This window comes from Hyperolius riggenbachi, chromosome 9 (assembly GCF_040937935.1).
Source record: "Hyperolius riggenbachi isolate aHypRig1 chromosome 9, aHypRig1.pri, whole genome shotgun sequence".
Lineage (NCBI taxonomy): Eukaryota > Metazoa > Chordata > Amphibia > Anura > Hyperoliidae > Hyperolius > Hyperolius riggenbachi.
In genome coordinates, this window is record NC_090654.1 from 99,491,745 (window position 1) to 99,516,564 (window position 24,820).

The 24,820-nt window shown below is 46.4% G+C and overlaps 1 protein-coding gene across 1 annotated transcript in view; it reads right to left on the bottom strand.

Annotated features, from left to right (window-relative positions):
- Nucleotides 1-940: 940 nt before the first annotated feature.
- Nucleotides 941-24,820, bottom strand: part of LOC137533496 (uncharacterized) — a 132,460-nt gene continuing 108,580 nt past the window's right edge. Inside the window, exons 17-21 of the mRNA XM_068254874.1 lie at nucleotides 20,417-20,506; nucleotides 15,413-15,583; nucleotides 14,204-14,374; nucleotides 10,660-10,824; nucleotides 941-1,327 (exon numbers count right to left, since the gene is read on the bottom strand). Coding sequence (XP_068110975.1) covers nucleotides 1,192-1,327; nucleotides 10,660-10,824; nucleotides 14,204-14,374; nucleotides 15,413-15,583; nucleotides 20,417-20,506 — 733 coding nt within the window. The 3' untranslated portion in view covers nucleotides 941-1,191. The remainder of the gene's footprint in view (nucleotides 1,328-10,659; nucleotides 10,825-14,203; nucleotides 14,375-15,412; nucleotides 15,584-20,416; nucleotides 20,507-24,820) is intronic.

Below are 24,820 nucleotides of genomic sequence, written 5' to 3' on the forward strand. Positions count from 1 at the left end.
ACACATACTCTCCTAAGAAGAAGAAGGCCTCGGTATCCTGTAGAGGCTTCTTACACCGTCCTCTAGACCTCCGTTGACATTTGCAGACCCCCCTAATAAATCCAAGATGAGCTTGTCGGATTGAGGAACTGGGCCGCACTCCTCTTCATGCACAAGTACGGCCATACTGCACCTGCATGAGTACAGTCATGCCTGTACAGTAAGCCTCACCCACTTTTGTGCTACTGCGCAGGTGCGGCTGTGCTCGCATGGCTGCAGCATGGTTGCGCTCCTGCATGTAGAGGAGCATGGCCTGAATCTTCCAAAGGGTCCCAGCGAAGTGGTGGCAGTGGCGAGGAGGAAACCAGAGCCTCTACAGGATCCACAGGCTTCCCTATTCTTAGGTAAGTATGTGCTTTTTGACTCAAGGTTCACCGCAGGAAATACTGTAATATTGCATCCTCCATATCTCTATAGCTTTAGGGTCGCTATAAACATAATTACTCCAGTACTGTATTTTAAACATACATTTTTTGGTAGACTTTCCCTTTGCTATCCCTTCCCTCTCAGCCCTATCCTCCACCTCAGACTTTATTGACTTCATGCCAATTTGCTGTGTTTAGAACATGGGGCAATACAGTCTTATATTTACAGTGTGGTTGTCTTATTTCTGTTCTGACAATAGCACACTGTTAACAGTGAAAGAGTTCTCAAGGAAGTGTGTCCTTTGTGTCTGACCTCCTCATTGTTTGATGGTTTCTGCTGAGAACATTCCTGGCATACCAAGCGTAGGAGTGAAGGAACTCCCCAATGTTCTCTCTCTGCTCAGTGATTCCATGGAAGAAAACAAGCAGTCTGATGACATGAAAGCCTGAGAAAGGGGCCCCCTACCTCCATGAAGATCTGAGTTCTCTATGTGCTAACAAAAAACAAAAAAGCCACAATAAGAAGACTCATCCATTTTATTTATTTACCATTTACATTCTCGTTATCAATTTTTAAAGTTGCATGATATCAACTGCAAAGGAAACGACACAATACATTTTCTAATGGAAGGTTTGATTAACTAAAAAAAAAAAAGTTAGCTTTTAAGGCGACGGCACACAACCAGCAGCAGAGATCTATAGCAGCCAGGGCCGGCGTTTCCGTAGGGGCAAACTGGATATTTGTTCACCGCCCCAGAGCAGGCTGTATGGGCCCCCTCCCTCCTTACTATACGATTTGTTGCAGATTACACGCAGTGGAGCATTCTCCTTGACCGGCTTGTGCTCTACCCCGTTCTTCCTTCAGTGTCCTTCCGTCTCCATCCCTGCGGTGTCTATGACATGTTATGTAAGTACGTACATACCTAAGGGGAATGGAGAAGGGTGCCAATGAGCATAGATCCAGAAATAAACTGAACAGAGAAGAAGGCAGCCCATTGGCCAGACAATTGAGAACACTCTGAGGTGTATTGGAGGGGGGGGGGGGGGGGGGTGGACAAAGGTATCCTAATGCTGTTACCTGGGGGGGGGTAAACAATGGCCACCTCATGCTTCTTCCTGAGGGAGGCAAAGGCAATCTAATGATGCTATCTGAGTGGTGGGAGGGAGGAGAGTGAAGGGCACTTAACACTGCTCTCTGGAACTCCTCGTGAAGATCCGAAAGCACTAATGTCCCCAAGTGCTTCTGAAGATGAGCACATCTGTACTGTGCAATGCATGAGCGCAGACTTGCGCATGTGCAATATCTATTTGCTCATCTTTGGAAGGAACGGAGCTGGTCAAATAACTTCACCTGATGGTGTTCGGCCAAACCGTTCGGCCACATGGCCGAACTAAGAGCGCATGGCCGAACGTTCCCCGAACGTTCGGCTAGCGCTGTGATTGGCCGAACGGGTCACGTGGTTCGGACCCGAACGCGCTCTGATGGCCGAACTGTCACGTGGTTCGGGTAAATAAATACCCGAACCACATCATATCTCCGCTATTTGTCTGTGGGTTTAGCTTTGGGTAGGCAGGCAGGGTAGTTCGCGCTCCAGCCACGCTAGCCAGGGTCCCCCCAGTCATTGGGCCTGATTCACAAAGCGGTGCTAACAGTTAGCACCGTGGTGAAAAGCCGTTTATCACGCCTAAACTCTGTTTAGGCATGATAAGTTTAGGTGTGATAAGTTTAGGTGTGATAAGTTTAGGCATGATAAGTTTAGGTGTGATAAGTTTTTAGGCGTGATAAGTTTAAGCACCAACTGGGTTAGCACCGCAGTGCACAGCTGATCAAAAGTTTTGCGCTAGCAAAGTCTGGTGCACTTTGCATAGAGTTTAATGGCGCTGCTTTGCGTGCGGGACTTTGCGCGCGTAATAAACTTATCTAAACTTAGCATGCCTAAACTTATCACACCTAAACTTATCATGCCTAAACTTAGCATGCCTAAACTTATCATGCCTAAACTGAGTTTAGGCATGATAAAAATGGTTATCACGCCTAAAGTCTTTAACTGGGTTATCACCGCTTTGTGAATCGAGCCCATTGTGTCGCTGCTGGGAATAGTAGTACACCGCTCGCTCAGCCACACTATATAGCATTCTGTTTACTGCCACTCTGTGTACCTCGCTCAGCCACACTATATAGCATTCTGTTTACTGTTCTGTGTCTGCTGGGAATAGTAGTACACCGCTCGCTCAGCCACACTATATAGCATTCTGTTTACTGCCACTCTGTGTACCTCGCTCAGCCACACTATATAGCATTCTGTTTACTGCCACTCTGTGTCTGCTGGGAATAGTAGTACACTGCTCGCTCAGCCACACTATATAGCATTCTGTTTACTGCCACTCTGTGTACCTCGCTCAGCCACACTATATAGCATTCTGTTTACTGCCACTCTGTGTCTGCTGGGAATAGTAGTACACCGCTCGCTCAGCCACACTATATAGCATTGTGTTTACTGCCACTCTGTGTACCTCGCTCAGCCACACTATATAGCATTCTGTTTACTGCCACTCTGTGTACCTCGCTCAGCCACACTATATAGCATTCTGTTTACTGCCACTCTGTGTCTGCTGGGAATAGTAGTACACTGCTCGCTCAGCCACACTATATAGCATTCTGTTTACTGCCACTCTGTGTACCTCGCTCAGCCACACTATATAGCATTCTGTTTACTGCCACTCTGTGTCTGCTGGGAATAGTAGTACACCGCTCGCTCAGCCACACTATATAGCATTCTGTTTACTGCCACTCTGTGTACCTCGCTCAGCCACACTATATAGCATTGTGTTTACTGCCACTTTGTGTTTGCTGGGAATAGTAGTACACCACTCGCTCAGCCACACTATATAGCATTGTGTTTACTGCCACTCTGTGTACCTCGCTCAGCCACACTATATAGCATTCTGTTTACTGCCACTCTGTGTCTGCTGGGAATAGTAGTACACCGCTCGCTCAGCCACACTATATAGCATTGTGTTTACTGCCACTCTGTGTACCTCGCTCACCCAGCACTATATAGCATTCTGTTTACTGCCACTTTGTGTCTGCTGGGAATAGTAGTACACCGCTCGCTCAGCCACACTATATAGCATTGTGTTTACTGCCACTCTGTGTACCTCGCTCAGCCACACTATATAGCATTCTGTTTACTGCCACTCTGTGTCTGCAAAGAAACATGACATTTTCCACATTTAAAAGACAGTTTTTCCTTTGAAACTTTACAATCAATTTTCTCAAAAACTATAAGCTCTTTTCCAAATTTTTTTCTCTTGTACCCACTCCCAAGGTGCACATACCTTGCAAATTTGGGGTATGTAGCATGTAAGGAAGCTTTACAAAGCATGAAAGTTCGGGTCCCTATTGACTTCCATTATGTTCGGAGTTCGGCGCGAACACCCGAACATCGCGGCGATGTTCGGCGAACGTTCGCGAACCCGAACATCTAGGTGTTCGCCCAACACTAACCTGCACCACAGCTGAGTTCAGCGATCTTACATTGCAGTCTATGGTGGCGCCTGAGTTAACGAATGAGCTGGACATCCAAATTAACTGCTTTGCCCATTTAGGAGTTAATATTGCTTCGGGGCTCTCAGAATTCTTAGCAGTGCTACCTTGTTAACTTACAGGTCCTCTGAGGAAGTCAGCCATTGGCCATAAAACACATCAGGATGTGTTATGTGTAGCCTCTTCTTATTTAGATTTGCTTGGTCCTGATCACTTGACAACTTGATATAAATGAGGACCCAGTTACACTTTGATGAGGACCCCTACACTTTAAAAATATTTCTCTACCCTCTCTCCTCCCAACTAAATTATGTTGCCCTCCCACTCACCTGGGCCTCCAAAATTTCCAGAAATAACATTTTGCTGGAGCTTGGTTTCTGTCAGTTTTTGGAGGTGGGCTGCTATGTCACCAAGTGGACTGGATTCACAGAGTGACCTCTTGGAGGAGGCATGATGGTCGCATCACCTAGCCCTCCCCTTGCTGATGATTGGAGGGAAGACGTGAGTTTCAGCTTGTTTGCTTTTTGGTGAGTATGTGTGTGTAAATGTGTAATCAGAATTCTCATGGCTACATTTGAGGCCCAATTGCGAGATTTTTTCACCATGCTGTCTGAAAAGATATTGCCTCCCCTTCTCATGCATGTGCTGGGAAACATGCCTTTTGCAGCAAGAAACACAGCTGATCTCTTCTTGCTGTGCTGCTGGAATACTATGTCCCGGAGGGTCCTTGGTCTAGTTAGTACATTCCTATATGCACCCGCAGGCCTGGTTTCTGAGCTTTTAGTTCAAACAGAGCTGTTCTGTCATCATTAGGCAGTCCGTTCCTAAGAATCATGCTGGAAGGAAGAAAAAAATGAGTAATAACTGAGTTAAAAAGATTATCTAATGTTTCTTATGCCTCCACCCCAGTAGATAATTACAGTATTAGTGAAAAGGTGAAAAAAAATCTAAATTCTGCAGGATTCAGATTGAGTCTCTCTAGTAGTCAGATGACTGACAACCTGCTCATAAGCATCCCTGGAAGCTGCTGTGCCCCCTCTCCAAATCCCCTGATAGAAGAAGAGGGCGGGACAGCCTGCCCAATAAAAACTGTGCGAGGGAGGGTGGGTGACAGCATGGGCAACACCCCCTCCCTCAAGCCCTGCTAGGAAAACAACAAAGATTTTTGGTTAACCTATGAACAGTAGAATCTTGGTTATGGAAATAGGCTGATGCCGGATAAGTGTGGTTTCTGGTTGCTTGAGACTCAATGTTAAAAAATAGGCCTAGCTAATACAGTACTCTACCCCACTCTAATACTGTACGTACCATGCATTAAATGTTAAAATACAGTACTTGAAAGTATATCAACCTCGGAGGAGCCATGGAACCCAGTTTTTAAGCACAGCAGAGCCCACAGCCAGCATAAAAAGTTGGCTTTCACCATTGTGAGCACTAGATGCCGGCGATTTGAGCTGGTTGGTTGAGTCTGCTGGTTAGCTGAGTTCCAAATAACTGGGACTCTACTGTACTTTTTACGATCTTGAGTGACAGATAAAGAGGAGCCTAGGCCAAAAGGATTAGACTGGGTGCAGAGGCGTATCTGGGTAATAAGGCACCTATGGCAAACACTGAATTTGCGCCCCCCCCAATACTAGTTTAAAATGCCCCTGTAACATAAATTGAGTAGCCATGGTCCCCGATATATTAGATTTAAGTAGCCATGTGCCTCAAATTTAAATAAATAATCTGGCTGCTTGCTGGGATGGGTGGCAGCATCTGGCTGCTTGCTGGGGTGGCAGCATCTGGCTGGGGTGGGTTTCGGGTGATTATAGACTCTGGCTGCATGCTGGGGTGGGTGGCAGCATCTGGCTTTATGCTGGGGTAGGTGGGTGTCAGAATCTGGCTGGGGTGGGTGGCAGCATCTGGCTGATTGCTGGGGTGGCAGCATCTGGCTGAGGTGGGTTTTGGGTGATGACAGCATCTGGCTGCAGGCTGGGGTGGGTGGGTGGCAGCATCTGGCTGCTGGCTGGGGCGGGTGGGTTATAGTATCTAGCTGGGGTGGGCGGCAGCATCTGGCTGCTGGCTGGGGCAGACGGGTGGCAGAATCTGGCTGGGGTGGGTAGCAGCATCTGGCTGCTGGCTGGGGAGGGTGGGTGGAAGCATCTGGCTGGGGTGGGTGGCAGCATCTGGCTGCTGGCTGGGGAGGGTGGGTGGCAGAATCTGGCTGGGGTGGGTGGCAGCATCTGGATGCTGGCTGGGGCAGGTGGGTGGCAGCATCTGGCTGCTGGGTGACAGACTCTGGCTGGGGTGGGTGGCAGCATCTGGCTGCTGGGTGGCAGAATCTGGCTGGGGTGGGTGGCAGCATCTGGCTGCTGGCTGGGGCAGGTGGGTGGCAGAATCTGGCTGGGGTGGGTGGCAGCATCTGGCTGCTGGCTTGGGCAGGTGGGTGGCAGAATCTGGCTGGGGTGGGTGGCAGCATCTGGCTGCTGGATGGCAGAATCTGGCTAGGGTTGGTGACAGCATCTGGCTGCTGAGGGTGGGTGGGTGGTAGAATCTGGCTGGGGTGGGTGGCAGCATCTGGCTGCTAGCTGGGACAGGTGGGTGGCAGTATCTGGCTGGGGTGGGTGGCAGCATCTGGCTGCTGGATGGCAGAATCTGGCTGGGGTGGGTGGCAGCATCTGGCTGCTGGTTGGCAGAATCTGGCTGGGGTGGGTGACAGCATCTGGCTGCTGGCTGGGGCAGGTGGGTGACAGAATCTGGCTGGGGTGGGTGGCAGCATCTGGCTGCTGGATGGCAGAATCTGGCTGGGGTGGGTGGCAGAATCTGGCTGGGGTGGGTGGTAGTATCTGTTTGGGGTGGGTGGGTACAGTGTTCCAGCACTCATTGCCCCACCACCTGTAGCACATAAGTTCTGAGACAGGCAGATCGGCATCTCTCCCCTTCCTGCAGCCACTCTGTAATCGTCCGGCTGGGTCTGTTCAGAGAAGCAGGAAGACAGAGCCAAGCGATTGTAGAGCAGCTGTAGAAGGGGAGAGATGCAGATCTGCCTGTCACTGAACTTTTCTGCATCATCCGTGGTGGGGAAAAAGCTGCAAGAATGTAATCTGTCCCCAGGAGTTGAGCAGGGAGGGAAAGCAGACAATACGGAGCGGAGCTGCAGCATTCCCTAGTCTAGAAGCCCTGAGCAGCCATCACTGATCTTCCGTGCTCAGGCAGGGGTGATGGCTGCAGCCTGCAGGACCTCTAGTAACACTGTTACTCAGCTGAAGGCAAGGGGGAGCTTTTAGCTGTAATGCTCCATCCCCTCACTGTGATACATTCACCTGCTATTTACACAGCATGAGTGGCATCAACACACAGCACAGGAAGGAGGAAGAGGGAATTGCGCCCCCCTATTAGCTGGAAGGAGGCGGCGCCCAGGGCATTAGCCACGTCTGCACGTCTGTGGATACGCCTCTGGGTGCAGTCTGGAAAATATTATGAGTGGAAGAATGGAGATGACCCCCTAAACGTCACCATACACATTTCATCCAAAATATTCTAGTTTCCTGCCTTTTTGATGAAAAAGATTGGTTTCATAGAAACACATGAATGTAATTTTTTTTTGCGATCAAGAAAATTCAATTGGATTTCCAGAATTGTTTTGGTCACTTGATTTATTGTTTATTGTGGACAATTCTTTTTTTTTTGTTTTGTTCCAAAAGCATAGAAAATACAGTCACAAATATAATACATATCATTCTGTAGTATAACATGACATCCAATCAGAATAAAAAATATGAACCCTAATATAAGAGGGGGCTGGACTGTACATCTAGGAACCGTAGCATAAAGAGTAAAGTAGATATCAAACCTACATAGTCTTCCAAGGGCCTCAATAGCTGTAGATCCTGACACCATGCTAATGTATATGAGGCCAACTTGGGAGGCAATATTATCACCTTAACATAAGGAAAGATGAGAAAACTCCAGAGGAGAAGAAATATCAACGGCAAGAAAAAGATATAAGAGAAAGAAGAAGAGAAGTGCTAGTCACCTAGTTCATTGTGGAAAATTCTGATTACCGGTAATTTTTAGAAAAAAAAATGAATAGTGTTTGGTGGATTGTTCTATTTTTTTTTTCAAACACTACAATCAACCAAGAAAATTGATTGCACTTAAAACATCTAAAGGAAGAAAGAAAAAAATCATATGGTGTGTATGTTCACCTTTTAGACACAAGTGGGACTAGATTGTGAGCCCATCTGAGAGACAGTTAGTGACAAGACAATATACTCTGTACAGCACTGCGTAATATGTCAGTGCTATATAAATACTTAAATAAATAAATAGAAAGTGAGATTTCATCTTACTTCTTCCGCCTGAACATTTGCAGTGTTTACTTTTTTTTGCAGTGTTTACTTAGATTTTTGTTGTTTGTTTGTTTTTCACTTTTGTAGCATATCGAAGCTGGGGTCAGGCTTATGTTTGTAGAAAATGCGAAATAAACAAACTGATAATAAGTTGTACTATTTTTTCACCTCACACTGTAAGGGCTGGTTCAGACGGACGCTAGCAGAGCTTTTACCGCAATCGTTCGGAACGTCGCGTTAAACTCTCCCATTCAAGTGAATGGGATCGTTTACACCGAGCTTTTGCGCGTGTTTGCACGATCGTGGCGTTCTGATCCCGATTTTCGCTAGCGTTCGAGCTGCCCCTGGAAGCGACATGTAGCTTCCAGGGGGCGGCCAACCGTGACAGCTAATGTCCCCCTAGGGGAAGAAAAAACATGACCGCATCGGAATGCGACGCAAAGGCTACTGAAAACCTGAACGCGCAGCCGCCGCAACACCCCCAAACGCGATGCCACACAGACGTCCATCTGAACCAGCCTTAATAGGTTGGTCTAATGGTGATGCCCTCATGCCTTTCAGTTTTGGGCTGCTAAATTTTGCTCCAGGGATAGTATTTGTGTAGAGGCTGCACACAGGCCCTTATCTTGGTTATATGCGGGCTGCTTCCATTACCTTCAACAAGGTAACAAGCAGTGGTATATAGCAATACAGAGTGCAGAGGTTGTGACCGCACCAGGGGCCTGGACCGGAGGGCATATATGAAACCCTCCTCCAGTTCTTCCACCTAGCTCTTTATTGGTGCTGAAGTGGTAATGACAATCTCTGTATGTGTTCTGAATTAACCACTTGAGGACCCACCCTTTACCCCCCCTTAAGGACCAGCGCTGTTTTAGGTGATCTGTGCTGGGTGGGCTCTGCAGCCCCCAGCACAGATCAAAGGGCACTCAGAGCGATCAGATCGCCCCCCTTTTTTCCCCACTAGGGGGATGATGTGCAGGGGGGGTCTGATCGCTCCTCCTGGCTGGCATTTTGCGGGGGGGGCACCTCAAAGCCCCCCTCCGCGGCGAAATCCTCCCCCTCCCTCTCCTACCTGCCACCCCCGGGAGATCTGGGCTGCACAGGACGCTATCCGTCCTGTGCAGCCAGTGACAGGACGTCCCCTGTCACATGGCGGCGATCCCCGGCCGCTGATTGGCCGAGGGATCGCCGATCTGCCTTACGGCGCTGCTGCGCAGCAGCGCCGTACAAATGTAAACAAAGCGGATTATTTCCGCTTGTGTTTACATTTAGCCTGCGAGCCGCCATCGGCGGCCCGCAGGCTATTCACGGAGCCCCCCGCCGTGAATTGACAGGAAGCAGCCGCTCGTACGAGCGGCTGCTTCCTGATTAATTAGGCTGCAGCTGGCGACGCAATACTGCGTCGCTGGTCCTGCAGCTGCCACTTTGCCGACGCACGGTATAAGCGTGCCGTCGGCAAGTGGTTAAGGTGAACATTTCCAAACTATTCCTTTTCCTATGCTTACAGCCCTCTCATACAACAGCTATCCTTAGAAAATCTGCATCATGCAAATATTATTCACACCATGCAGTGGATGTGTGGAGGGGGTCAGGGCCAGATTTGTACTCTTTACCACCCAAGGCCACTGTCACCAGCTGCCCCCCTTTGGTATAGGTAGCGAGATGACGCCTCCCACTTCCCTCCAGTATAGGTAGCCAAATTACCCCCCCCCCTCCCTCTAGTATAGGTAGCCTGATGACCCCCCCAGTATAGGTAGCCACATGACCCCTCCCCTCTTTCCCTCCAGTATAGGTATCCAGATGACTCCCTTAATCCCTCCTTTTCCCACCTCCCCTTCAGTATAGGTAGCCATCACACCGCAGCAGCCTTCAGTGTCACTCATTTCTCCTCTCATCTCCAGTGCAGAAGCTTCCTCTTCCCCTCTGTCTCCAATGCTGCCCAAGTCCATAGCGGCTGGCCACAATGCAAACGTGCACAGAGAGCAAGGTGGCTGCTGCACAGGCAGCTAGCACCACAGTCAGGCGCTTGCTTGATCTCCCTGCATTGCAGCATTTTCAAGCTTGCAAACACTGCACCAGTTTAACCTGCTGCTTTGGTGCACTTGCTCCTGTGGCATCCTAGGCAATGGCCTAAATCTGGCCCTGGAGGGGGTGGTGGTGGTTATGGGGACAGTTTATAATGTGCACCTAATATCATAGCTCTATAGCCACACAACAGCTATGAACAGCATGTAGTGTGTGTGTGTGACTCTCTCTCTCTCTCTCTCTTTGGTACAATGTTCTCTTCAAAGCACTGCAACATACATCAGCACTAAGTAAATTAGCAATGAAAACCAATAATAAAAACTGATTGTTAGTCTTTTGTTGTACGTACATGAATTCAATAAGGCTTGGGGACTGCAGTATGAGATCCTTGATGTATCTGATTCCGGCACTTGTGATATCGTTGTAACACAGCTGTAGACGAGTGAGGTTCTTGTTACTACTCAGCGGCATCAGCAATGGGAGATGCTCATCTCTCAGCAAAATACTCTGCAGCCTGGCAGAGGACAGAGAGGTTAGGCAGGTAACAGTCAGTATCTCATAAACATACAGAAATTCCTAGTCATACCATTGAGGACCATTGCCATCAGTAGCACGTTCTTCTCTCTCCCATCAACAGTTGCCAAACATTTGCTGTGAAACTGGGAGCCAAGCAGTGGAGTCATGGCATGAGGTGACAGCAGGTGATGGCTGGACTGTGTGGTTTTAAAGCACAGGTGTCAAACACAAGGCCCGCGGGCCAAATCCGGCCCGCGAGGCCTTGCAATGTGGCCCGCACCGTGCTGTCCTGACTACGCATCGCCGCCACGCAATTTGGCCCAAACCGCGCAGTAAACATAACACAGCGCCGCCGCGCAATTTGGCCCACATCGCGCTGTCATCACTGCACGTGCTGCGTTCCAGCAGGATGACGCGCGGTGGCTTGTGATCTCTCGCACGCGCAGATATCCAGTCGCGCGAGATTCGGAAGGCGTGACCTATAGCCCGACATCCGATGTGGCTGCACGGGTGAGGAAGAAGAAGGTGTTTGTGCGGGTGGCAGAGCAGAGGGGAGAGTGTCAATGTGCGGGCATCAAAGGGTGAGGAAGAAGAAGGTGTTTGTGCGGGTGGCAGAGCAGAGGGGAGAGGGTCAGTGTGCGGGCATCAAAGGGTGAGGAAGAAGAAGGTGTTTGTGCGGGTGGCAGAGCAGAGGGGAGAGTGTCAGTGTGCGGGCATCAAAGGGTAAGGAAGAAGAAGGTGTTTGTGTGGGTTGTAGAGCAGAGGGGAGAGTGTCAGTGTGCGGGCATCAAAGGGTGAGGAAGAAGAAGGTGGTTGTGCGGGTGGCAGAGCAGAGGGGAGAGGGTCAGTGTGCGGGCATCAAAGGGTGAGGAAGAAGAAGGTGTTTGTGCGGGTGGCAGAGCAGAGGGGAGAGTGTCAGTGTGCGGGCATCAAAGGGTAAGGAAGAAGAAGGTGTTTGTGTGGGTTGTAGAGCAGAGGGGAGAGTGTCAGTGTGCGGGCATCAAAGGGTGAGGAAGAAGAAGGTGGTTGTGCGGGTGGCAGAGCAGAGTGACTGTGCGGGCATCAAAGGGTGAGCAAGTAGGTGGTTGTGCGGGTGGCAGAGCAGAGGGGAGAGTGTCAGTGTGCGGGCATCAAAATACACAGCAGAAGCTGCCAGTTCCTGGCCTACAGTGCGGGCATAAAAATACACAGCAGAAGCTGCCAGTTCCTGGCCTACAGTGCGGGCATACAAATACACAGCAGAAGCTGCCATCTGTACCCAGCCAATGGTGTCAGACATCTAGCCAAAAAACAAAACAATGAACATTTCAGGTACATTCCAATATTACTGTTTTGCTTGATACCAATATTACTGTTTTGCTTGATAGCATGTGAGTTGATTTGACAACCCTGTTAAGGAAAAAGATTGTTCCACTCATTTTAAATTCACATTTCTGGTTAACATTGTCAGTTTATGACTGTTCAGTAAACCATTCGGCCCGCGATTTAGGCTGGGTTTTAGATTTCGGCCCCTTCTCTGATTGAGTTTGACACCCCTGTTTTAAAGGAACAATTTCACTCTTTATTGTTCAATCACAAGTCTTCTAGGTTGCGGGTACAAGCTGTAGACACTATTCAGAAGTCCAATTCACAAAAAGGCTGCCAAGTAGGCACCTGGGGCCATATGCAATTCACTTTTTCACCCGAGTTTTCTCCTTGGAGATAATTTTTCATCTTTGATTTAAAATAACTTTCCAGCACTTTTCAACTAAAAAAGTACCAAAAAGTAGGTGAAAAAGTACTATCAAACTTATTTTGAGTATTTTCTTGCTTGCTGGTGGCTTAAAAGGCAATTTATTGACAGGTTTAAAAATATCACCTAGGAGAAAACTCTGGAGAAAAAGTGAATTGCATATGGGACCTGATATCCGATGCTGGTGAAAAAGGGGTTGATTCCCAAAACGTATCTAATGTATTATCTCACCATACTGAATAATCAATGAGTTATCACTTCTGTCTGACCATACGCATGATTAATCTCTCCTTGGCCCATATGCAATTCACTTTGTCACCTGAGTTTTCTTCTAGGTGATATTTTCACAACTTGTAAATAAAATGCCTTTTAAACCACCAGCAAGCAAATACTAAAAATACTTTTGATAGTACTTTCCACCTACTTGTTTGTACCTTTTCCATTGCAAAGTGCTAAAAAGTTATTTTAAATCGAAGATGAAAAATTACCTCTTAGGAGAAAAGTCAGGAGAAAAAGTGAATTGCATATGGGCCCTTATCTGAACTTATTCATTACTTATATCTCCTTATGCAGTTTTCTCATGAATTAGCTTTCCTTAAAGTGGCCATACATCAGGTGACTTGGTGGTTGATCGAACATCCAATTAGATTATTACACTCAAATCGGATGAAATTCGGTGCCACCAAGTGCATGCTCGATCATTTTAGTCACATTTTAATCGGTTGGACCCAGCGCTGCAAGGCGAGATCGCTAACCACTACGCCACCGTGCTGCCCACATGCTGCAAGATGTCGGGTCAACAGAGGACACCCACAGTATAAGTAGCCAGCTGTGATACCCTGTATAGGTAGCGAGAGGAGCCCTACAGTATTAGGTAGCAAGATGTAGCTCCCCCTCCCCCATTATAGGTTGCCATCCTGGACCCACATTATTGATAGACAGAGGTAGAGGAGCCCCCAATATTAGTTAGCCAGATGCAGCCCCCTCGAGGATAGGTATCCAGATGTAGCCCCCCCAGTGTACGTAGCCAGATGTACCCTCCATGCAGAATAAGTAGCCAGATGTAGCCCCCCCCCCCCCTCAAGAATAGGTAGCCAGAGGTGTCCCAGTATTAGCTCTAGCCAGTTACAGATTTCTTCCCACCAGTATAGGTAGCCAGATATGACTCTAGGTGTTAGGCAACCAGAGCCCTCCATCATGCAGAGAGCACAGCGGAGTTAGAAGCATGTGACTCGCCATCCAGCAATGGGAGAGACACAAGGGATCTGTCTTTCATTTTAGGCCTCCTGGTCTCCAAAAGTTATAGCAGCATCAGTCAACAGCTGTGGTAATAAGGACGCCGAAGTGGAAGACAGATCCGTTGCCGGACAGTGAGTCACTTACTACTAGCTCTCCTCTCTCTGCATAGGCCGCGCTTCCTACCCCTCCGGGTGGCGACCCGTCTCCGCAACCCCTAAAACGGAAATGGTAGTAGGAGTAGAAGTACTAATTTTAATAATTAACTGGATTAGGTATTATGTTTAGAAAATGTTACCCTATTTACTAAAAAATATTTGCTCAAAATAAAAGACTAAAAGTAATTAATTCTGGATATTCACCTCAGCCCTACAACCTCTACAGTTCTGTATACTGATGATTCACTTACAGCAAGTTCTCTACTGTGCATGTTGGACTGGACAGAGCTTCCATCAGGTCACCAAAGTGAGGACCGATCAGATCATTGAAAGATATGTCCAGTGTCTTCAGAGATGTGTTATTCCTTATGGCCGATGCCAGGTAGGGACAGGAGCTGTCACTCAGCCTTGTGCTCTGCAAACTGGAAGAAAGGAACAGACTGATCAAAGAAAAGCAGGTGGGAAAGGTGCCTTCAGTATAGGTAGGTAGGTATAGGTGCCTTCAGTATAGCTAGCAAGGTACAGGGGCCTTCAGTATAGGTAGCCCCCCTGCTCCTGTGCACCATCCCTCTGTTCATCACTTCCCACCCTGCATCCTCTGCCCACCCCCCTCTCATAAATAAAAGCATCGGCTCACCTATCTAGCATGGAGCCTAGAGCCACAGACTCACAGAGTAGAGTGGAGTACTCCTCTGTTTCCCTAACGAGCGGCTTTTACTGGGGAACAAAGGAGTAAGAGAGAGGTCTGCGGCTTTGCGCTCAACACTGGATAGGTGAGCTGATGCTTTTATCTATGCAGGAGGCGGAGGAGGAGGTGCGGAGGAGGACAGGTGGTGAACGTAGGAGGGCAGGGGGAGCAGCGTTGGGCTTACGGTGGCTTCGGCAACAGTAAATGGCATCGGGATGTGAATTCACAAATCTTTTACAATTTCTGCATAGTGTCATCATGGCAACTGTACTCCTAACAAAGTACAGAGAACTTCAAAGTACAGCATTTTAAGTTTACTGACAATTTAGTAAATTTCTCTGCAGTTCTGCTTATGTTGGAACTGTGCTCTCAATGATAAATAAGTTGTAAAACTCATGTGTGCCTGAGTAAAACGTGTTTGGGAGCATTGGGAACAGATGAAAAGTTTAAGATTTGTCTGTATCGGAACAGAATAAACATTCGAATTTTAAACATAGACTGTCCCACACACCCTTCTTAGTGAGGCAAATTGAAACACGCAGAGTTATGGGTACAACCCCCTTTAAAACAAAATAAGTCTATGGGATTCCAGGACAATCTTATTTAGAATTAGGACTACAAATGCAAAGGTTTGCTTTAATATGAAATTTACATGCAGTTTATTTAAATATTAAATTTGTGTAGATTCAGTTCAGCAGCATTGCATTTCCATTTGGTCAAATGTACGAAAAAATGACTCTAATGTCATACCATATTCATCTGCTATACTTACTGTAACTCCTCTAGTTTGCAGGTTGGACTGGACAGGGCCATCATGAGGTCACAGAAGAGGGGGCCTTCCATATTGTTATTATCCAGGTTTAGTATTCTTAAGGATTGATTATTGCTTACTGCAGACCCTAAATAAGAGCAAGCCAGGTCTGTTAGCCCAATACGTGACAACCTACAGAATAAAACAGAGTACAATACAGAGGTGAGTGGGAAACCATTGTCCTTAATTTCTTATGTGTTTAAGAGGAACTCCAGCGAAAATAATGTAATAAAAAAGTGCTTCATTTTTACAATAATTATGTATAAATGATTTAGTCAGTGTTTGCCCATTGTAAAATATTTTAAATCCCTGATTTAAATTCTGACATTTATCACATGATGACATTTTTACTGCTGGCAGGTAATGTAGATGCTGCTTGCTTTTTTTGGCAGTTGGAAACAGCTGTAAACAGCTATTTCCCACAATGCAACAAGGTTCACAGACAGGAAACTGCCAGGACCATAGTCCTCAGTTTCTTGTGGGAGGGGTTTCACTACAATATCAGTCATATAGAGCCCCCTGGTGGTCTGTTTATGAAAAGGAATAGATTTCTCATGGGAAAGGGGGTATCAGCTACTGATTGGGATAAAGTTTAATTCTTGGTCACGGGTTCTCTTTAAGCATATGTAGCTTAACAGTTTTGCTCTGTCTGAACATTAAAAAAAAGTATTAAACTTTCCATTATATACAGCAGAGACAGTGGAGTAACTACAATTCATGAGTCCCCCACACACCCCCAGTGGAACGTTGATGGAGCCCCCTAATGTTCACACACCTTCCCTTGCTTCCCTTGATGGCCTTGGGGCCCATCTCACAAGGGTCATAAAACAAGTATGGCAATCGTGATCTTCACACCCATAACAGATGTAGCCACAAATACAACTCGGGCCATATGCAATTCACTTTTTCTCCTGAGTTTTCTCCTAGGAGATAATTTTTTCATCTTCTCTTTAAAGTAATTTGTTACCACTTTGCAATTGAAAAAGCACCAAAAAGTAGATGAAAAGGTCCTATAGAAATTATTTTGAGTGTTTACTTGCTTGCTGGGGGCTTAAAAGGCATTTAACTAACCAATTATGAAAATATCACCTAGGAGAAAAGTCAGGATAAAAAGTTAATTGCATATGGGCCATATACAATCAACTTTTTATCCTGACTTTTCTCCTAGGTGATATTTTCACAAATTGTCATAAAATGTCTTTTAAGCCACCGGCAAGCAAGAAAATACTCAAAATAAAAGTAATAGTGCTTTTCCACCAATTTTGGGGTACTTTTTCAATTATAAAATGCCTACAAAGTTAGTTTAAAGAGATGTTGAAAATTATTTCCTAGGAGATAACTCAGGTGAAAAAGTTAATTGCAAATGGCTTCTGATCTGAAGCATAGTCCTCTGCATTGGAGGAAGGGAAGATTAGTAGTTGAGTCCCCAAAGCAACTCTGCTCCCCCAGCCTCCTCCCGCTATTGCAGGAGCTGCTCCTCTCTAGTTACGCCCCTAAGCTAAGTACCATTATTGATACATCCGGGAACTTCAGCAACCTGTGTGAATTGGTCATTTTCACACTTTGGGCCTGATTCACAAAGCGGTGCTAGCACCCTGGTGAAAAGCCCTTTATCACGCCTAAACTCTGTTTAGGCATGATAAGTTTAGGTGTGATAAGTTTAGGTGTGATAAGTTTTTAGGCGTGATAAGTTTAAGCGCCAACTGGGTTAGCACCGCAGTGCACAGCTGATCAAAAGTTTTGCGCTAGCAAAGTCTGGTGCACTTTGCATAGAGTTTAACGGCGCTGCTTTGCGTGCGGGACTTTGCATGCGATCTAAACTTATCTAAACTTAGCATGCCTAAACTTATCATGCCTAAACTTATCATGCCTAAACTGAGTTTAGGCATAATAAAAATGGTTATCACGCCTAAAGTCTCTAACTGGGTTAGCACCGCTTTGTGAATCGAGCCCCTTAGATTGGATAAGTTCTTTTATGTTTTAAAAATAATTTTTACATGAAAGATTCTAGCATGGAGTGCAGTTTTCTCCAGCCCACAACAGATGAAGGCAAGGGACACTGCTGCAATAAAGCCTCAAGGCAGGAAACCAGGCTGGGAAGTCCATGAAGTATACTAACTGGTTGAGGAGTCTAAGGTTTTTAGCCAGAAGATACACTATAGAATGAAAATAATACACTGTAGAAATAACGAGGTATAACCTCTTAGCGTTGTAAACTTATTGCTTTCCAATAGGAGGGTGTTAAATATATAACATCAGTTAGGAAACAAGTTCCTCTAACATGAAAATGATTGCATTTGTCAGCGGTGAGAGAAAACTTTTTTTTTTCTTTTGTAAATCAAGATTTATTGGCTCAGAGACATCAAAAAGGAATAATAATAATAAGAACAGCCAGAAATATGGCAATACGTATGTAAAGTATCTTTACTTGGCAAATATACATCATTACTGGACCTAAGCCCGTTTAAAAATGGGCTAGGTTTTCATTGCACATGCGCCCGCTGCGCACACACCCGAGCCACGTGTGCCCGCTCAAACATGCCGCGCGCCCCCGTCACGCGCACACGCCCACCTGACAGCCCCTTGGCCGTGCAGCTCACGTCACTCCCCTCACTATCTCTGCGTCCCTGCACATGCGCAGAGCGCAGATGGGACACTCACAGGGACACGGGACGCAGAGACAGTAGGGTTTTATTATATAGGATACTGTAGATGTCAACCAGTTAAAACAATAAAAAATAAAATAAACTGAATCCAAAGATGGTGGATGCCTATTAGGAACTAGAGCCATTCATAAATAAATATGCAGAGGGGAGATAACCCCAAAGAAAGAACAGAAAATGAAATAAGAATAAAGATGAGAAGAGAGAGTAAAGTCAGTAGAGATAAGAAGAACCCTGCTGAGCAGGCACGTGCACAGGGGAGTGCTCTGGGTGCCCAGGCATCCCCCCTTTTTAAAATCTTCAAAAAAGGCCCCACTCGCTATAAGCCCCGCCCACCCACTGGAAGCTCCGTCCCCCGCCTGGGACATTTTCAAGTGAAGAGGCCCAGACAGGAATCCTAGTGTGGCAAACACCTCTCCCTCCACCTAGGACCCATGGGTGCACCAGGTGCCAGGCTAGGTGAGGGTGACAGGTGAGGAGGCGGGGAAGGACAGCGGGAGCCGTGCTATGCGTCCCTACGCAGGACGCATTGTAAGGTATAGTATTCTAATTGGCGTGGGAGATCTTCAATCAAGTTAATTGAAGATCGCAAGATAAGAGGATATTGTTATTCGTTGGATCATTTCCGAGGATATATTGTCGTGGGAACATTTTTTTAAAGGTACAGGTAAGTATTTGTGGTTAATTAAGATTATTAAAATACTTTTCTCGTGGTTGTGTTTTTATTTCATTTAACCCTTGGTTGAAATGGGGAAGGGGTACTTTGTACCCCTATACTCATTTATCCTGGGAGGGGGGTGGGCATCTGGGGGTCCCCTTCTTAAAGGGGACTCCCAGATGCCACCATGAACCCCCCCCCAGGGAGTCGTCGCCCCCACCTCCTCCTGGGGCACCGGAGGTGGGGAAGAGCCCCTTGTCCATGGATTGGACAAGGGCTACGGGGGGGAGGGGGAGGCTTGGCCGCCCCTCCCCCCCAGAGCCCCCCCCCCATACCATGGACCATGCGGGCTGGTATAGCTCAGGGTGCAAAGCCCCAGTTGGCCGGGGCTCCGCATTCTGGCTATCCCAGCCTGCATGGGAGACAAGGGGTTACAGAGGCTCGGGAGGGGGGACCCCACGTCATTTTTTTTAAAAAATTTCCCACACTGAACATAACCCAAAATTTTTAATTTAAAAAAATAAATAAATAAAATTTTTCAATTTTTTTTTAAATATTGTTTCCCAGTATCTTTTGAACATATCCTGCAAATTTGGTGTTGCTAGGATTTAAGGGGACTTTGCTATTAACTGCTAAAGTCGGCGGGAATTGTTTCCGCCGCGGAAATGTCAGTATGCAATTTAAATAGATACATTTTCCTCTTTGAAGATTTAAAATCGATTTTCTCAAAAACGATAAGGTCTTTTTGAACATTTTTTTTTCTTCATGTTCCCACTATTCTTCTTAACATTCCCTACACATTTGGTGTTTCTGGCATTTAAAGGGGCTTTGCTATTAACCGCTAAAGTCGGCGGGCGTTTCATTTTCCCACAGTCAGAAGAAGAATATTCAAAATTGATTTTCTCAAAAACTATAAGGTCTTTTTGAAAAAAAAAAATTCCTCTTGTTCACAATTTTCTTCTTGACATTCCCTGCAAATTTGGTGTTTTTAGCTTTTAAGGGGGCTTTGCTATTAAACATTAAAGCCGGCGGGCAGATATTTTCCAAACGGCAGCAAAGCAAGGGTTAAAACGAAAAATATCGTTTGTGAGCAATACAAATATAAATATAAACGATAAATATCGTTTTTAAAGCCGGCACCGTTTCTTAGCTGTCAAAAACGAAAAATAACTAGTGATAGTGGTTCTCTATGGGGTGCCGTTTTTTAACTACGATAACTGGCACCATTTTTAACGGACCCCGGATTTTATCACATACCCACCACTTTTGGAGATAATAACCCAAAGCCCGACCACATTTCCAACATAATTTGGCAGGATACCATTTATGTCATTTAGTAATAATCTTATAGCATGCTTAGAAAGGGAAGACTTTTGGGTGAGGATCAGAGATTTTGACCACTTCTGCTGCGAAAGATGTCTGTTGAGGTCATCCTACCACTTAGTATGTATTATATCAAGAGAGCTAGGTGAGAGGTCAATCAAAAGATGAGAGAGAACTTGAGTCACTATCCCATTTTTTCAGATAAAATAAAACAAATTTTATTTCGAAGATCATATTACTAGTACCAAAGGCTGTGATAGATTTCAAACGAATTATGCATCAGAATAAACTCTAATAGCCTGGTATGAGAGGACGACTTACCACAGCGTATGGATCCTGCACTCAGGATGAGTTAATGCGGAACATATTACCTGGACTCCATCATCACCAATCATGCGGTTTTCACTGATTCTGCCAAGAATGAATACAATGAATTCACTCAAAAAGCAAACAAAAAGTGCTATGTTGTATAACCGTTTGCTACCTCTCTGTCTGTCACCCCTTGTTGCAATGTATGTATCCCTATTTATTGTCCAGCGCTGCGTAATATGTTGGCGCTTTATAAATACAATAAATCATAATAATAATAATAATAATAATAATAATAAGGTCTTAAAAAAAAAAATAGCCACCCAGTTAAAGGGATATAGTTGGCCATCCTCAGTTTGCCTGGATGCTGAACTTTAGGCTTCAGTTGGTTTTGAGTCCTACACTTGCAACAAGCCGGCAGCCAGTGGACTCAGACCAGATTCAAAGCATCTGATCTGCATGCTCATTCTGGGCCAGTGACTTTAAGTGTACCAGAGCTGATTAAAAGAAACCGTTTATACATACCTGGGGCTTCCTCCAGCCCCATCCGCCCGGATCCCTCCTACGACGCTGTCCTCCCCTGTCTGCAACTTCGGGAACCGGGCCCCCATCACTTACGTCAGTTTGAGTCTGTCTACGCAGGAGGAATGCACCCTCTACGTATCTCTCTGGCAGCTGCTGGAGAGATACGCAAACAGTGCACTTCACTTATGTCACACTGGTTCCGACAGATGGAAGTAACGGGACTCGATACCGAAGCTGCAGACAGCAGGGGAGGAAGGCATGGGAGCGATGCGAGCGGATGGGGCTGGAGGAAGCCCCAGGTATGTATACAATATTTTATTTTATCAGCTCTGAGTCTCTTTAAAGGACTTCCGATGCAAGGGGGATTAAACAGAATTTACTCACCTAGTGCTTCTTCCAGCTCCTAGCAGCCGTCTCAGTCCCTCGACCTCCTCGTTGTCCCACAGGCCGCCCGTAGTGAATGAGATCCCAACGGCGGATTGGCACTCATGCCCACGCGTCCACATCATCTGGTGCATACTGAACCTGTGCAGTAGTTGCACGCAGGCGCAGTATGCGCGAGGTGACGTGGATGCGCGGGCACGATTGCAGGTGCAGAAGAACCGACCCGCCGGCGGGGTCGCAATCATTACGGGTGGCCAGCGGGAAAACGAGGAGTACTGGGGCTGCGGCGAGGCACTGAGACGGCTGCTAGGGGTTGGAAGAAGCCCTAGGTGAGTAAAATCTGTTTAATCTCCCTCACATCGTAAGTCCTTTAACCACTTCTCCCCAAGGCGGTTTTTACCCTAATGGACAGGAGCGAATTTCACCTTTCCGTGCTCATCCCTTTCATTTGCCAATAGCTTAATCACTACTAATCACAATGAAATGATCTATATCTTGTTTAGTTTTTTCACCACCAATTGGGCTTTTTGGGGTTGATATTTGTTTTCAGTAATTACTTTATTTTCTATGCATTTTAAAGGGAAATACAAGGAAATAAAATGAAAAATACACTACAGTATTTCTCCAATTTCATCCCCTATGGTTTTAATATAAACACTGCTACTGTATATAAAACCCACACATTTTATCTACCTATTTGTGTCCTGGTAATCACAAGATTTAAATTATGTCCCTAGTACAAAGTATGGTGACAATATATTACTTGGAAATAATGGTGTATTTTTTCTTTGGTGGGTTTTTTTTTTCCACTATTTTCAAGTGCACGCGCACAGCGGCAGCAGCACTGTCTGACTTATAAAAACGTCCTGGAGCCATTAAGAGGCTCTAGCAGGACATCTTTATAAGTCAGCTTGTCATTAAGTGGTTAAAGTATAAAAAAGTACTAGTAGGGAAAAGTGCCCAAAGCAAATACTCACCTCAGTAGAGGGAAGCCTCCAGATAATCCCATGGCTTCCCCTGCCCCCATTAAGCTCACTGTTCCAGCGTTACGACCCTATGAACCTATTTGACAAGTGTTTTTCGAATAGGTTTCACCCATTTTTACTACTGCACAGGCGTGGGCCATCAGTTCACCTGCGCAGCGCAGCCATGCTTGTTCACAGATTAGAGCACGTCTGCAAACTTTTAGAGGATCCTGGGCAGCAGCGGTGGTGTAGAGGATGACGTGGGAACCCACTGGAGACTCCAGAAGCTTCCCTCTACCTAGGTAAGTATCCTGATTTTCAGTGGTGTAGCTATGGAGCTGTGGGCCCTGATGCAAGTTTTAAAATGCCCCCCCCCCCCCAAGCATTCTATAAATAACAATTGATACAGCACACTAAAACCTGCCAATGGCAACTACTGTGTCAGAGGTGCAAGAAGGGAATGGGGAGCACTTTGTTAATGATTACCACTATTCGAAGTATCTATAGAAGTGATTATTATGAGCACAGGACCAGTAGAGAGCTAATACTGCAGTTGAGGGAGGGCCCTTTGGGGCCCCTCTGGCCCAAGGGCCCCGATGTGGTCGCAACCACTGCAACCCCTATTGCTATGCCCATGCTGATTTTTTTCTTTTACTGAACATGCAGGTTTGCTATAAGAGTCTGTGCATCAGCACATAAGTCAGGCAACTGGCATATAATATCTCAGCTTTTGTTTGATTGTCCAAAACCAAGTTCAATCTTATAGAAGAAATTAACATAATTTTTTTTGTTGTATTTCACTAGTTTACATCTATTTTCAGCTTTCAGTTTTGCCAGTCTGATTACCTTTTTACTATTTTTATTACAATCTGTATATTTCTTTAACGCAGATTCAGTTCCCCCATCATTTTAAGTCCCATTAATGACTCCCTTTTATACTTAATCATGTCTAAGATGATTTATTAATCCATAGGGACCTTTTAAATGCCTACAAATTTGGTTTCTATAACATGTACAGATATTACAATGCTCATTAAGAATCTGTTAAAAAGTTACTTTTGGTGTCCTTTTCCTATTGTTTGCTATCCCAATCTACCATTGACCTACTCAAACTTGGCTCTACTAAAATTCATGCTTTTTGTTATTCCCTTGCTCAGAGCAGGGACAAGGTCCTCCAGCACCCAAGGCTGAGACACCAAAATGCGCCCCTCCATCCCTCCCACCCCAGCAGAACTACTGCGCATGCGCAGTACAGCCCGGCGGACGTCCGATGACGTCAGAGCGCCGGCGTGGGACGCAGAAGTGCCAGGACTTGGAGCGCAGAAGAGCCCGACCTGGCAGCCGGCCTGGCCAGGTCAGGTCGGCCACCGGAGACCACCGGGAGCCTGCGGAGCGGCGGCGAGGGCACCTCCTGCCTGCCACGGGCTGGAGGAAGCCCCAGGTAAGTGGAAATTGATTTTTATTTTTTCTCCACCCTCCCTGAACCTTCCCTTTAAAGGGAACCCATATGCTATTCCCTTTTTCTCCTGAGTTTTCTCCTAGTTGATATTTTTACACCTTGCCATAAACCAACTGAAAGCAAGAAAATACTCAAAATAATTTTGATAGTACTTTTTTTACCAACTTTCGGTTACTTTTTCAATTGTAAAATGCTTAAAAGTTATCTTAACCTCTTAAGGACCACGGTGTTAAACCCCCCTAGTGACCAGGCCATTTTTTAAAAAATAGGCCACTGCAGCTTTAACCTCCTTGCCGGTTATCCCGAGCTCAGCTCGGGGTAACCTGCGCAGGAGGATATCTCAGGCCCCGCTGGGCCGATTTGCATAATTTTTTTTTTGTTACAAGCAGCTAGCACTTTGCTAGCTGCTTGTAACTTTCGATCGCCGCCGCTCGCCGCCGATCCGCCGCAATCCGCCGCGCCGAGTCGCTCCGCCCCAGAGCCCTGCGCTGCCTGGCCAATCAGTGCCAGGCAGCGTTGAGGGGCGGATCGGGATTCCCTATGACGTCCCGACGTCCATGACGTCGGTGACGTCATCCCGCCCCGTCGCCATGGCGACCGGGGAAGCCCTGCAGGAAATCCCGTTCTCAACGGGATTCCCTGCATACTCTGATCGCCGAAGGCGATCGGAGTGGGTGGGGGGATGCCGCCGCTTAGCGGCTATCATGTAGCGAGCCCTTGGCTCGCTACATGATTTAAAAAAAAAAAAAATTTAAAAAATGTGCGGCGCTGCCTCCTTGCCGGATTTTTTAGACCGGCAAGGAGGTTAAGGGTTCGTTGCAAGGCTGCACAACTCAGCACACAAGTGATCCCCCTCCCTTTTTCTCCTCACCAACAGAGATTTCTGTTGGTGGGGTCAGATCGTCCCAGGACTGTTTATTTATTTATTATAAATATATATATTTTTTAATTTTTCAATTTTTTTAAATTAATTTAATAACCCTCCCTCCCTCCATCAGCCTATCACAGGCGTCAGCCTATCACAGCGGATCGCTCCTGTCTCCCCCAGGGGGAAAGCTGTATCACATGGCTGTCCCCAGTACA